This window comes from Cimex lectularius, unplaced genomic scaffold (genome assembly GCF_000648675.2).
Source record: "Cimex lectularius strain Harlan isolate CLEC.00 unplaced genomic scaffold, Clec_2.1 scaffold14, whole genome shotgun sequence".
NCBI classification, from domain to species: Eukaryota; Metazoa; Arthropoda; class Insecta; order Hemiptera; family Cimicidae; genus Cimex; species Cimex lectularius.
The window spans coordinates 1,445,343-1,459,760 of record NW_019392637.1 but is presented as its reverse complement, the minus strand read 5'-3'; the positions used below and the strand labels follow the sequence as shown (position 1 = coordinate 1,459,760).

Sequence of the window (14,418 nt, the reverse complement as noted above, 5' to 3'; positions counted from 1 at the left end):
CCTGGATCTGCATGACCAGTGGTTCATGCAGAATTATCGTTTTTTAAATTAATATTGAATTATCACTTGTTATTATGTAACATAGTGAAAAATAGGTTTGAAGTTTAAAATAAAAAATTATTTAAAAAATACAATTAGTTTTCTAAAATGGCGGAAAACTAATCTCTAATAAGCCACGGCCTTCTAGATCGTAGTTGGAATAAAACAAAAACAAAAAGTAGATCATTAAAAACCAGCCGGTCAGGTCTAAAGTGAGAAAGTTTTCATTTGTATTTCACCGTGTTTTTACAGTTAAAAAAAATCGAATTGTATCCCTTTATTTGCGAGGTTTTTGAAGTAATATCCGTCTCGTTCTGATCCGGCCCAATTGGCGGCCGGAGTCGAGCCGTGGCTTTTGGAAAGTGTTTAAAATCGTGTTGAGCCCTGATTGGACGCGGGGCCTAGCCAATCGGATCGTTCCATTTGTCCCGTCCACGAGTCCGCCGGCCCCCGTCTCGGGAGATTTTCAAACGCCGCCAGACCACCAGACGAAACCCAGCTCGAGACGATGAGGGCTCTTCTCCTCCTCACACTTTTCTCGGTCGCTTTTGCCGAACTCTACTTCCAGGACAAATTCTCAGACGGTGAGTACAACGTTAAAAAAAACCCTCAAAAACGTAATCAAAAATATTTCCTGGAACTTTCCAGCTTCTTGGGAAGAGAGATGGGTCTACTCGGAACACTCGGGCAAGGAGTTCGGCAAGTTCACATGGACAGCTGGAAAACTCTTCAACGATGCTGAAAAGGACAAAGGTAAATCAATAAATAATTAACTAAAAACCAAAGAAAAATCAATTTATCACCAATTTCATCAACAAAAAACGATCGATTTGTTCAATTCACACTCCTCTTTGTTAAAATCAAATTTTTGATTTGAACAGAGGTGGGGAGGTTGTACGAAAAATTTAACTTTAATGTTTAAATAGGAAAAAAAATAATTTAAATTTGGACCCCAAAGACAGAAAGCTCGGCCTCGCCACCCTCTCGTCAGTAAACTGGATCTCTGTGCATAGCGAAAAAACTGTTAAAACATAGCAATCGTCTTTTATAACTTACACAAATTTAAAATTCGATATTTTTTTCGTTTAAATTAAACAATTTAACAAATTTCAATACTGGAGTTTAATTTTTCCAATTGTTAATCGCCTTGTGCAGACTTCAATGGCCGTCCACTGCAAGAAATACTTCATTAAAGGATTTAATATAAATATATTTTTATCTTGTTCAGAAATTAATTTTTTTCTTTTAATTTAAACATTTTACCAACATGCGATACGGATACAGAAGTTAATTTTTCCAATTCTTAATCACTTCAGGCGGTCTTCAGTGGCCGCCCACCGCTAGATAGTCTCCCAAAATGATTTCGTACTTCTAAAAATACATCAAAAACTTATTTCATTCAGAAATGTTGATTTTAAACTTTTTTTTTTTCATTTTAATTTAAACAATTCAACAAAATTCAATTCAGGAGTTTAGTTTTTGAAAAGAAAACTGAATCGAACAGTGGTGGGGAGGTTATAAGTAAAATTTGACCGAAATTTTCACCCCCATATTATTATATTATATTTTTTATTTTGTTTATTACGATATACAATAATAAATACAAAATGTATCGGGTCAGGTGGAAAAAAGGCTGATCTGATAAAACTTCTTTTATCCGTTACACAAATGCAGCAATGTAACTTTTTTTCTTTGAATTCAAACCATTTTTAATAATGATTATTATATATCTATTTTAAAAATTAGAAAGACCCTACCCATAATTTATAAGTTAAAACTTGAAAAAGATTGTTTAATTATGAAAAAAAAAAAAAAAACTGGATATACCCGAAAGACAGAAACCATCGCCCACCCTTCACCCATCAGGTAATTGAACAAAAATTTTCTAAGACGAAAAAAACCCACATTTTCTTAAAGATCAGTTCTTAATCTTGTATTCCCCCTTTTCTCTCTCTCTCTCTCCCCCTCTCACTCTTTCTCTCTCTCTTGCACTCATTCACTTTCTCTATCTCTATCTGTCTATCTCTACAACCTATTAAATTTGAGTCCTAAAGGCAATAGTTTATACGATGATAAATACAAAATATGTCCAGTCGTGTGGAAAAAGAGCCGATTTGATAAAACTTCTTTTATCTGCTGTACAAATGCAAAAATGTAACATTTTTCCTTCAAAATTAAACAATCTATAATAAAAAGCGATATAAGAGTTTTTGTATGTCTAGTTGGAAGTCGCCCCGAGTTGATTTTTGACCACCCACTGCGAGAAATTTTTGCAAAAAGTTCTCTGTTAATACCGGCAGTACTGATAAATAATATATGTTAATATCTTTTTATCTCAGAAATGTTAATTTTTAACCCAGTTTCTCCCTTTAATTTAAACAACTTGTAACAAAATTCAAAAGTTCCCCTCCCCCCTAATTGGAAATCACCTTCAGTGAATTTCACTGGCTACCTTTAAAAATAAAAAAGTTTCACTCTCACCGATATTATAATGTTAATATTCTTTTATCTTGTCCAAGAAATGCTAATTTTAAACTTTTTCCTTTTATTTTATTATTATTATTTTTTTATAAAAATTATTTAGGAGTTTTTAGTCCATCTAGGCAGAAATTGCTTTGGGCGGAATTCAATGGCTGCCCTCGTTAAGAAATTTGCTCACAAGGAGTTTCTCTCTGTTAATACTAGCAGTACTGATAATATAATGTTAATATCCTTTTATCTTGTCCAAGAAATGTTAATTTTAACCTCTTTTCCTTTTATTTATTTTATTTTTTTTTTAATATTAAAAATTATTTAGGAGTTTAGTTCATCTAAGTAGAAATCGCCTTGGATGGAATTCAACAGTTGCCCGCTTTTAGAGATTAACCCAAAAAGTTACACTATCGCTGATAATATAATCTTAATTTCTTTTTATATTGTCTAAGGAATGTTATTTTTAACCATTTTTCCTTTTATTTATTTTTTTAATCAAATTTTGTAATTTTGCCATTTAAAGAAAATATAATTATTCAGAAATTGTGAGATGCGGTCTGGTGTGATGTAGGTTTCAGAAAAACATTTTCTTTATCGTGCCAGCGTTTCGATCTTTATTGGGCTCAAAGTGTTTGTCTTCTGTGTAATTGTGCCATTCTTGCGTGTCGTGTTGAGAGTGCCCGTGTTATGTTGAGAAAATATTATATAAATTTTATCAATTATTCAGATATAATCTCATTTTTTTAAATCTGCGATAAGTTTTGAATTCCATGAAATTTAGACAGTGTTCATATAACCTTCCATGGTTGTTACAGAACATTAAATGTAAAGTAAGTTATAAACTTTTTATTTTCTTTAATTTAAACAATTTTTAATAAAGGCGATATAATCACCCATGGTGGATTTCAACGGCCATCCTCTTTAAGTAATTCGACCAGTAACAGATTCATTCACACTGTTAATGCACTTATCTGAATCTGAATATCTTTTATCAACACTTTTCATTTAAACATTTTTTTTTAATAAAAAAGGATTTCCACCTCTCTTCTAAAATTTATAAAAAAAATTGTACTTTTCAAAATTATTTTTATTTTGCCAGCTAAAGAAATATATAATTTAAATTTTAATAATTAATCAGAGGTAATCTCATTTTTGTGAATCTGCGATATTAATTTTGACTAATGTGAAATTTAGGAAGGGTTTGTATAACCTTTGTATTGAAAAAAACATTAATAGTTATTTCATTATTTCAATGTTTTATTTATTAGTATTGTAAATTGATCGGCAGGTCTGCAGACTTCGCAGGACGCCAGGTTCTATGCTATTTCCACGAAATTCCCTTCATTCACGAACAAGGGCAAGACGCTCGTCGTCCAGTTCAGAGTGAAACATGAGCAGAACATTGATTGTGGAGGCGGTTACGTCAAGCTGTTCGACTGCTCGCTCGACCAGAAGAACCTTCATGGCGAGTCGCCGTACGAGGTGATGTTCGGTCCGGACATATGCGGATCCACAAAAAAGGTACACGTTATCTTCTCGTACAAGGGTAGAAACGTCCTCGTCAACAAGGACATCAGGTGTAAAGACGACGTTTTCAGTCATTTTTACACACTCGTCGTTAAGCCTGACAACACATACGAAGTGAGTGATTCTGAAAAGTTTTCAGTGATTATGACAATTAAGGGAAAATGTTAATTTTTTTTGTGTTGTATTTAGGTCTTGATCGACAATGAAAAAGTCGAGAGTGGAAATCTAGAAGACGATTTCGACTTCTTGCCGCCAAAGATGATAAAGGACCCCGAGGCAAAGAAACCTGAGGATTGGGAGGACAACCCGACTATCGATGACCCAACTGATTCGAAGCCTGAGGATTGGGACAAGCCGGCGACGATACCCGACCCAGAGGCGAACAAACCTGAGGACTGGGACACTGAGATGGACGGCGAATGGGAGCCACCGCAGATTGACAACCCTGAATTCAAGGGTGAGTGGAAGCCAAAACAGATCGACAACCCCAACTACAAAGGGCCGTGGATCCACCCGGAGATCGAAAACCCAGAGTACTCTCCAGACAATGAACTATATGTCAGGAAAGAGCTCTGCTCTGTCGGATTTGACCTATGGCAAGTCAAGTCAGGCACTGTCTTCGGCAACCTGCTCATCACTGATGACGTTGAGCTCGCCAAGAAGGAGGCTGAAGTCGTCAAAGAAATGATGGCCGGCGAGGAGAAAATGAAAACAGCACAAGAGAACGAAGCAAAAGAAAAGGACATGGAGGAGGCTGGCAAAGACAAGAAGAAAACTGAAGATGAAGATGATGAGGATGAAGACGAAGATGAAGACTCCGCGCCCAAGACAGAAGTAAGTCATAACATAATTAATGTTTTTTCAGTCAAACAGAAAATTAACTTTCATTTTTTCCCCAGGACCACGATGAACTGTAGGCCGATTTATTTAAAAGAAAAAAAAGGAGATTTATAATATAACAAGGAGTGGGGTGTGTACTGCCGTGAAAACCGTCAAAACTGAAAAATAAGGGTCGTGAAAATCGTTGAGGTGCGATGTTCCAAATTTCCATTACACACATACACACACGGAAAGTTTTTTATAAGAAAGTAATTTTTTCAAAATTTGTCGTCCTTTAAGTGATTTTTGTACCAAAAAAAGTGAAATCCCACTCTTGAATTCTTAAAAAAAAATTTAAATGTGAAGACTGAGTAAAATTTTTGTTTTTCTTTAAATATTTTCTTTTCTTTTTTTGCGTGTTGAAATTTTTTGTCGTCAGTTTGATAAAAACTAAAAATAAATAAATAAAATATTAATTTTAAAATAAATAATTTTCACTTATAATATTATTTAAATAATCACTATTTTTGTTTTATTATTGTTAATTATTATTAATGAGTAAAATTAGCGCCATGATTTAGAAAAAACGTGCTAGAGTTGTTTTGTTTTTAAACACAAGTAAAAGTTCGGAATTTTACGAGTCCCGATGCGTAAAAGATAGAATAACTGTTAAATTATATTTAAATAAAATATCTGATTCAAACGCATCGCACTAAAGCTCAGCGCTTTAAAAATATACTGTACATTCTTTTTTCTTTTCTTTTTCTTTTTGTTCTTTTTTTTAGATGTCTTCTGTTTTGTGAGTAGTTACAAAAATATTTGTTGTGAAATAAAAATGTAATTATTATTATTATCAGTATTATTATTATTATTCTAAAAAGGAAGAGATAAATTACTGGCCCTGCTTCCCTCTCATTTCCTTTTAATTAGGTAAATGGTTTTTATTATTGTGGTGGGGGGTATTGTGACTGAAACGGTGTCACATCAATATATTTTTCCAAAAGCACTGAAAGTTGATGACCGACCACTGTTATAAGCCAACACACCCCTCAAAAAAAATTATATAATAATAAATGTATATAACAAACAGTAGGTAAATTATAATGTAAAGATAATTGATATGAAAGCGTATTTATATCAATATGTAAGTCTTTGTTGGCACCGAAACAATATCGGTAAGTTTACAATTTTTATTGTTCATGTGTATATTTCTATCAATTCAGATATATCACATGTATTTATATTTGATTTGATACATCTAAATTATTGATATTTCTGTATAATTTTTATTGATATTTGCTTGTGTGTGTGTATAACTCAGGGTGGGCAACCAAGACCTGGGGGGTTAAAGACTTGTACCCCATCCCTAAAACATCCGGGACTTGGTCAGCTCATGTGTCCTGCATAAATCTCCTGGACTTGTTCACAAACCCCAAGATTTTGGACCATTTTATCACGCGGAGTGATTTGGTGATGTTTGCTCCTTCAAAGATTTCAAATCTGGGCCTAGCATACCTATCACTCTCTGTGAGGTAGTGCCGTTTCTTCTTTTATTTCACAAAAACAGCAAAAGGGGTCTGGTAGAATACTTATCAGCCTCCTAATTCCCTTCCTTGAGATAGAGAATAGCCATTTGGATTCTGGTGGTTTGATCACCTTAACGAACTCTTTCGATTGCCTGTGTCCAGGGGATAAATTCCACTCCCTAACGAATTGCCCAGTTATTAATACTCTCTTTCGCTCGGCCCAACAAACAGCATTAGAACCTTCTTGGCCAGGCCATCTGCCTTTTCATTTTATCCAAATTTATCCCTATAATATAAGAAAGAAAACACTCCCTCAATTGTTCCTCAGCGCCTTTCAATCCTGTGAATTCTTGTCATAGGTAAATAAATAGAAAAAGTGAACTCATATGAAAAAGTTCTTGCCTTATTGCAAACTCCTTTTTTCGTCGTGATACAAGAGCGCACTTGTGTGATAAGAGATATCATTGGTGGGCAGAAATTCTTCTACATAGGAGCTCATTTCCAGGAGGAGTCAGGATGGAAAAAAAGGAAAATATGATCTTGTAACAGGATGGCATAAAGAAATAGCTTTGTTATTCCATCATATTTGTTCTGTAGGAATTCACTTTTTCTATCTATTGGCCAATTAGAGGATATACCAGGTTTGGAGGGCTGAAATAGATCTTTCATAGGAGCTCAATTCTAGGAGATATCAGGATGGAAAAATGAGGTCTTGTAACACGATGGTATGAATATAATTAGCTTCGGTATTCCGTCATGTTTGTTCTTGTGAGGTGTCTTCTCAGTGGGCAGTGGCTCATGGTTTGGTACATAGATATGTATTTGTATCAATACATAGCATTTACAGTATTGTACCAATACATAGATATTTAATTGTATCAATGCATAACATATTTACAGTATTGTATTGGTAAATAAATATTTAATTGTATCGATACATAACTATTTACAATGTTATATCGGTACATAGATATTTACTGGTATCAATACATAACAAATTTACAGTATTGTTTCGGTTCATAGATATTTAATTGTATTGTTACATAACTATGATATTGTATCGATATATAGATGTTTAATTGGATCGATATATAACTATTTACGATTTTGTATTGGTACATACATATTTAATCATATCAATACATAACACATTTACAGTATTGTATCGGTACATAACTATTTATGATATTGTATCGGTACATATTTGATCTTGAGGTGTCTTCTCAGTGGGCAGTGCTCATGGTTTGGTACATTGTGTCAATACATAACATATTTACAGTATTGTATCAGTACATAGATATTTAATTGTATCAATGCATAACATATTTACAGTATTGTATTGGTAAATAGATATTTATTTGTATCAATACATAACAAATTTACAGTATTGTATTGGTACATAGATATTTAATTGTATTGATACATAGCTATTTATGATATTGCATCGGTATATAGATATTTATTTGTATCAATACATATGGCATTTACTGTATTGTATCGGTAAACAGATATTTATTTGAATCATTACATAACAAATTTACAGTATTGTTTCGGTTCATAGATATTTAATTGTATTGATACATACCTATTTATGATATTCTATCGGTACATAGATATTTAATTGTATCGATACATAACTATTTATGATATTGTATTGGTATACAGATATTTACTCATATCAATCTACATCAGAACTATCAATATATTTGCAGTTGTTCATTCGATACATTGAAATCATTGATATGTACATATATATTGGTATCAAAATTAATGATATATGGATGTGTATACATCGGAACTCTATATTTCTCTGGTTATCTTATCAATACATAAAAATGTATGGGCTGCTGGTATCGATATAACTGCTGTCGAATCGATACATCAAATGTTGGTTGATATGTTTGTGTATATTTGTATTAATATATTGAAGTTATTTGTATGTGTCTATCAATATCGATTATGGTAACTGTAGATATATTTGCAGGTATTCAACCAATGTATGGGAATTATCAATATAGTGTGTATTAGTAACGATACAACATTATTACCAAAATATCTGCTGACATATCTATGCACAGAAATTTCCGTATGTTCATGTATATTGGTATCGATACATTGAAGTTATTTATATGTAATCTGTATCAATAATTTGTAAATCTAGATTTATTTCCAGTTATTTATCCAATGTATTGAAATCATCAGTTTGTATGTATATATCTGTATTGACACATTGAGTTTATCGTTGTATATAGACACAACTGAACATATTCAACAATAATTGTACATTTGCAGGTAATGCATGCCTGAACAAAATATGCTGAATGCATCTTGATTTCTTTTTCTTCTTGTTGGTATATTTAAAATGAGCGGAAAAAAATCAATTAGTGTAGAAAGGATCCAACGGTAATAATTTACACTTTAAGGTAATTTTTTATTTGTTTATTTTTTAAATATAAATATACAAGAAATAGCTACGCTTTCAGATAGACGAGGGTTCAATCAGGCACATGGTGGCCCTTTACCTTCCTCCAACACTTGACCTTCTCGATGTCCACGCTTGGGTACTCGAACTTAATTGCCTCCAGGTCCGCGTCCGGGTACCTTTTCAGTATTTGCATCACATGCTTCCTCTCACGGCTAGAAAAACGAGAAAATCCGTGAGGAATACTGACAGAATATACAATATTACATCACGGCTCACTTCCTGGCGCGCCTCTTCTCCAGGTATTTCTTTTCTCCCATTAACAAAAGGAATCTCATACACTCTTTCCGGTTGGTGTAGAGCCGTCTCGTCTTGTACCAGTGGGCGTTCATTTCCTCTGGTATCACATGCTCGCCAGCTTTGAAAAAGAAATGCATTCCGAGCGGGTTCGACATGACCTTGCCAGGCCTTTCTCCAGTCTCACCTGTTTCGAGCATGTAATAAGCCCGGTTACGCTCCCTCACGACATCCTCCAAATTCACCATACTCTCTTTCACCTTAAAAAAACAAAAATCAACAAAATTAAAAAATAAAATAAAATAAATCAGACCTTATCGATACGATCCGGGCTTGGTATCAACTCGACATTCCTCTTATACTCTTCTTCCATTGTAAGAAGCATGTTTCGCTCCTTGAGCAAGACAAACCTTTAATAAAAGAAAACTAAATAGCAAAAAAAAGTTCAAATCCAAAACCCATCAACATACCAAAGTTTGTGGAGGTCCTGGTTGCTTTTGCTGCGGAGCTCATCTTTCGACCATGGTCGGCCAACGTGGACCGCCTTTTTTGACCAGTTCTCCTTAATGTCAAAAAACTCCATCAGGCCCGTCTGAGCCTGGGTCGATTCACGTCTCAGGGCCATACTGTTTACCATATAAACAATAAAATCCATATAAAAAAAAAATACAAACAATCAAACCTGTGGTGTTGAAGTACGCCCGGGATTATTTTCAAAGAGGAAAAGGACTTGACAAGCCCAAGGAGCTTCGTTGACATCTTTTAAAATCGTAAGTCCTAAAATAAGTATTTTAACTCTAAACAGGACGGGACGCAGCGATACGGATAGCCGAAAACGAACCTCCACTTTGATAACGGTTATCACCTTAACATGATGTCACTGATATATGATGTCACAAGCAGTCTTGTTTGATTTTATTAAAATCCCTAAATTCAACGTTTCATTACTAAAAAACAACTACTTATTAATTGTACGGCTTATATGGGTCCATTTTTATTTCACCTGGATCAATCTGCGAGCGAAAAAAACAAAAAAACAAATACCATACACAATGTAATCAAGAAAGATTTCAACCCCTCGATGTTAAAGGAAGTGATGAAAGTTACTTGATAAGCCCAAGGAGCTTCGTTGACATCTTTTAAAGTACTTGTAAGTCCTAAAATATGATAATCTAGTATGGATAATGTGGATTAAACAATTGTCTTTTACTATCAATATTTAGTGTATATGCTATTATAAAAATCCATTGCTGATATGCGGCCACAGCACTACTATCTATCTCTAAAAATCTTTATCTTTACGTATTTATATTTATCGACTGTTTTATATACTATAGATAATCCTATGTAGATAACTTTCAATTAATTAAGGTTTTTAGTCGTGATAAAAAAGTCAGTGTCGCGAGCGGGATTCGAACCCACGAACTTCGGCTAGATACGCCGCTACTCTACCACTTGAGCTATCGTGACTTCGATCCACTCGGTCACTAACTTTCCACCTCAACCGCACCTTTTGAATTTTCCCTCCTTTTTGCCATTTTTCAAAGGCATTTTTTATATCAAATAAAAACCTTAATTAATTGAAAGATATTAATTTGTCGAGGGGACCACGAAAACTAGTGAATTTAATTTAGAAAACGTTGTGGAGTCGGTAGATTTTACTATCGATATTCGCTTAATATAACGAGTACCTTATATTGAACCAGGTAGTTCATGATTTTTTAATAAATCGAAAAATAACTAGAAAGAATGACTGGTCATTTTAGTTTTTTTTCTTTCGGGATTCTTACTACATATCTATAATTTTTAGAATTGCAAACATACACCTTCTGAGGAAACCGAAAATGAGCTGCCATTCATTAAAGAGAAATATCGGTCGATATAGTTCTTTTGAACTAATTCGTTCATGAACTATATTTAAAAATATATCAAAATCGATCAACGAAAAAATAGATTCTTTAGTTGAATCATCGCTAGTACAAAAGTCTGTACAAATCCGCAACTCCTACCCATACACATAATTATCAATTATTTTATGTATTATATGTAACGCAGTATTGTTAACGTTGAAAAATTGATAGTCATTTACTATCGATACTTAAGGACGATATAAAAAATCGATTATATGTTTAAAAATTATCGATATGTACCACCGCTACTATGGATCTATACAAATCCGTAAATGCTATCGATACTAATTTCTAAATATCGATGAATTTTTAGTTATCGATGATCCAAATCGATGATAAATCTTTTTTAAAAACATCGATATTATCACATGTATTATTAAAATCCATAATTCCTATCGATACTTATTTCTAAATATCGATGATTTTTCAATTATCGATAATTTAGGATAGGTGGCGTATTTTACAATCGATATTTTCCTAATATAGGCATAAAAAGTTCATAAAATCTTTTATCGATATTACCACATCCCTAATATGTATCGATACAAACCCGTATACATATCGATGATTTTTATTTATCGATAATCTAGTATAGATAATGTTTTTTACTATCGATATATTTCTTCCATTTTACCTTAAATCTTTCTATTTTATCTTAAAAATTATCAATATAATTTATAGATACAAATTACCTATTAATACTAATTTCTAAATATCGATGATCTTTATTTATCGATAATCGAATATCGATATCTTTTACTATCGATGTACTTGTAATATTAAGATTTAACATATTTAACACTATTATTTCTTTAAAAATTATCGATAAGTACGACATCGCTATTATAAATCGATACAAGTTACTTTGTACAGGTACAAACCCGTAATACCTATCGATATTTATTCGATATATCGATGATTTTAGTTATAGATAACTCAGTATTGATAGCATTTTTACTATCGATATATTCGATAGTTGTAATAAGTAGATTTTATCTTGAAAAATGAACGATATTACATGTTATTATGTATCGGTACAAATCCTTAATTCCTATGGATACTATTTCTAAATATCGATTATTTTTATTATCGATAATCGAATATTGATAATATCTTTTACTATCGCTCTTTAAAAGTTATCGATATGTACTACCATTATATATATTATATATTTATGGATATTTTCCAAATATTGATAATATTTTGCTAATCGATCTTATACTATCGATACAAAAAATGTTTCTCTGTGTATTAATCGATATGTAACCATCGATGTTTGTAGAATCGAAAATTGGTGGGGGGCCGTCGAATTTTATGGGAAGTCGGATGAAAACGGGTTAAACGAAAGGGGAACGCGGCCGAGCAGGAAGTCCCACGCTGAGTGCTCTTGCGTGGCATAGAATAGGGCCACCTTTTGTCTCATACGGCCGTGCGAAAAGCCCGAGTGGATATTTTATCATCTTATTATTTAAAAAAAAAGGAAAATCCTCTTTTTTGAGTTTTTTTCTCTCTGGTCGCGGGAAAAAGTTGAAAACCGAGGGATGCCGTGTCATCCTGGTTTTCGAGTCCTTGAGAGAAAAGGTCAAGGAAAATAAGACCCGGGGCTCCGTTTTCTCGTCCTATTCCAACCCCTGCGGTTTTATCGATCTCTTTTCGACCCCTCCCGGGCTAGGGTGGGACACACCCTCCCTCGGCTGACTCATGCCTCATCGATCCGGGAAATTCGACAAGTGCCCCTCGAGAAGCCCTTGGCCGACAGAAAAGCCAGAACACTAGAAAATGCTTTAAAAAAATGTTAGGCCGTGAGATCCGGATCATTCCAGTACCTTGAGATATTGGCTTTTATAATCTGGAGACCTCCAGGCTGGACCCGAACGAAAGTGAGAGGAAGCCGCAGAACTGGTTTCCACATCGGAAAAGTAGCGGTTCGCCCCCTTGACAAGGACCGTTCCTCGACCGTCACGTACATTTTTTTTCTATCTTTCGACCTCGGATGATAAACGATCTTTCACACTATACAGAGGCCTAAAGAAAGACCCAAATCAAAAGAAAAGTCGTCCTCTTTTCCCTTGTGAACCGACAAAATTTAGACACGGCCTTTCCAAAAATCCGTTTCTCGTTGTTGGAAGTGGGAACGGGGTTCGTGCGAAAGAAGTGGGATTAAGAGAAAAAGGTCAGCCCGGACTCCTGGGCCGATACCCTGAAAGGCCCCACGGAGTGAAAGGTTTACGCCATTTCTCTAAGATCCACGTGAAACTTCGTCGGCCACGATTTCCAGGGATGTCACGAAACGTTTAAGTGTCCCGTTTGGGATAGAAGAACGCCAGAGTAAGACTAAAAGAAATGATTCGCAAATTGAAGATGAACGAAGGCATCTCAAATGTTTATTTACATTCTAACATCAAAATATGTAAAGGACGACAGGTCAATATAATCATTCCTGAATTGCACACGTTCAATGAACGTGGTACTTCATTCATGCTTTTTGAAGAAACGGAAAAGGAACTATAGTTCACTAAAATGAAAGACCGATCTATGTAGCTCTTTTGTGAAGTAGTTCATTTGAATTAGTTCATTCCTGAATTGCACATACATCATGGTTTGTATCGTTACAATCAAATGAACATCGTTAAAACTATCGAAACAGAATTACCGATCATCTAAAAAATCGATCATGTAGAAATGGGTATCGGTGTAAAGTAGGAATTGGAAAGAACTATTCAGCAAAAGAAACTAATTAGCCCATTTCGAATTTCTTTTATAGATATGTAGTTCATGAACGAACTAGTTCACGAAAGAACTAGTACAAATGAACTATTCCATTAAAAGAACTATTCCGCAAAAGGAACGACTTAGAGTATTTCGAATTTCTTTTAGAGATGTGTTGTTCATGGTCGAACTAGTCCACGAAAGAACTAGTTCAACGAACTATTCAATTAAAAGAACTATTCATCAAAGGAACTACTTAGCTCATTCCGAATTTCTTTTAGAGATGTGTAGTTCATGAACGAACTAGTCCACGAAAGAATAGTTCAAACGAACTATTCCATTAAAAGAACTATTCATCAAAAGGAAGGACAGCGTATTTCGAATTTCTTTAGAGGTAAGTAGTTCATGCACGAACTATTCCATTAAAGAACTATTCTATTAAAAGAACTTCATCAAAAGGAACGACGGCCAATTTCGATTTTTTTAGAGATGTGTAGTTCGTGAACGAACTAGTCCACGAAAGAACTAGTTCAAACGAACTATTCCATTAAAAGACCTATTCATCAAAAGGAACACCTTAGCCAATTTCGAATGTCTTCTAGAGATTTGTGAACGAACTATTCCCGTGAAAGAGCTGCATTGACAGGTGTCCTTTCTTTTAGTGAACTACAGTTCTTCAAAACCTAGTTCACTGAAA

General features: G+C 34.0%; 2 protein-coding genes across 2 annotated transcripts; one reads left to right on the top strand and one right to left on the bottom strand.

The window, feature by feature from the left end:
• The first annotated feature begins 203 nt into the window (after positions 1-203).
• LOC106663023 (calreticulin) lies at positions 204-4,992 on the top strand. The gene is made up of 5 exons (XM_014387518.2): positions 204-623; positions 688-792; positions 3,800-4,152; positions 4,228-4,872; positions 4,938-4,992. The coding sequence occupies exons 1-5, from the start codon at positions 548-550 to the stop codon at positions 4,953-4,955; spliced, it is 1,197 nt and encodes a 398-aa protein (XP_014243004.1). The 5' UTR covers positions 204-547; the 3' UTR covers positions 4,956-4,992.
• A 3,801-nt stretch (positions 4,993-8,793) lies between these two features.
• LOC106663026 (39S ribosomal protein L47, mitochondrial) lies at positions 8,794-9,957 on the bottom strand. The gene is made up of 5 exons (XM_014387521.2): positions 9,785-9,957; positions 9,573-9,728; positions 9,416-9,512; positions 9,085-9,362; positions 8,794-9,020 (listed from the first exon to the last, which is right to left on the bottom strand). The coding sequence occupies exons 1-5, from the start codon at positions 9,859-9,861 to the stop codon at positions 8,879-8,881; spliced, it is 750 nt and encodes a 249-aa protein (XP_014243007.1). The 5' UTR covers positions 9,862-9,957; the 3' UTR covers positions 8,794-8,878.
• Positions 9,958-14,418: the final 4,461 nt, after the last annotated feature.

What these genes read in the sequence shown, in the direction of transcription:
- LOC106663023 (XM_014387518.2), top strand. Translation starts at nt 548, where the DNA reads ATGAGGGCTCTTCTCCTCCTCACACTTTTCTCGGTCGCTTTTGCCGAA. An exon ending in CCAGGACAAATTCTCAGACG is followed by an intron (nt 624 to 687) that starts GTGAGTACAACG and finishes GGAACTTTCCAG; the next exon opens with CTTCTTGGGAAGAGAGATGG. An exon ending in AGCCTGACAACACATACGAA is followed by an intron (nt 4,153 to 4,227) that starts GTGAGTGATTCT and finishes TGTTGTATTTAG; the next exon opens with GTCTTGATCGACAATGAAAA.
- LOC106663026 (XM_014387521.2), bottom strand. Translation starts at nt 9,861, where the DNA reads ATGTCAACGAAGCTCCTTGGGCTTGTCAAGTCCTTTTCCTCTTTGAAA. An exon ending in GCCCGGATCGTATCGATAAG is followed by an intron (nt 9,363 to 9,415) that starts GTCTGATTTATT and finishes TGTTTTTTTAAG; the next exon opens with GTGAAAGAGAGTATGGTGAA. An exon ending in GAGAAGAGGCGCGCCAGGAA is followed by an intron (nt 9,021 to 9,084) that starts GTGAGCCGTGAT and finishes TCGTTTTTCTAG; the next exon opens with CCGTGAGAGGAAGCATGTGA.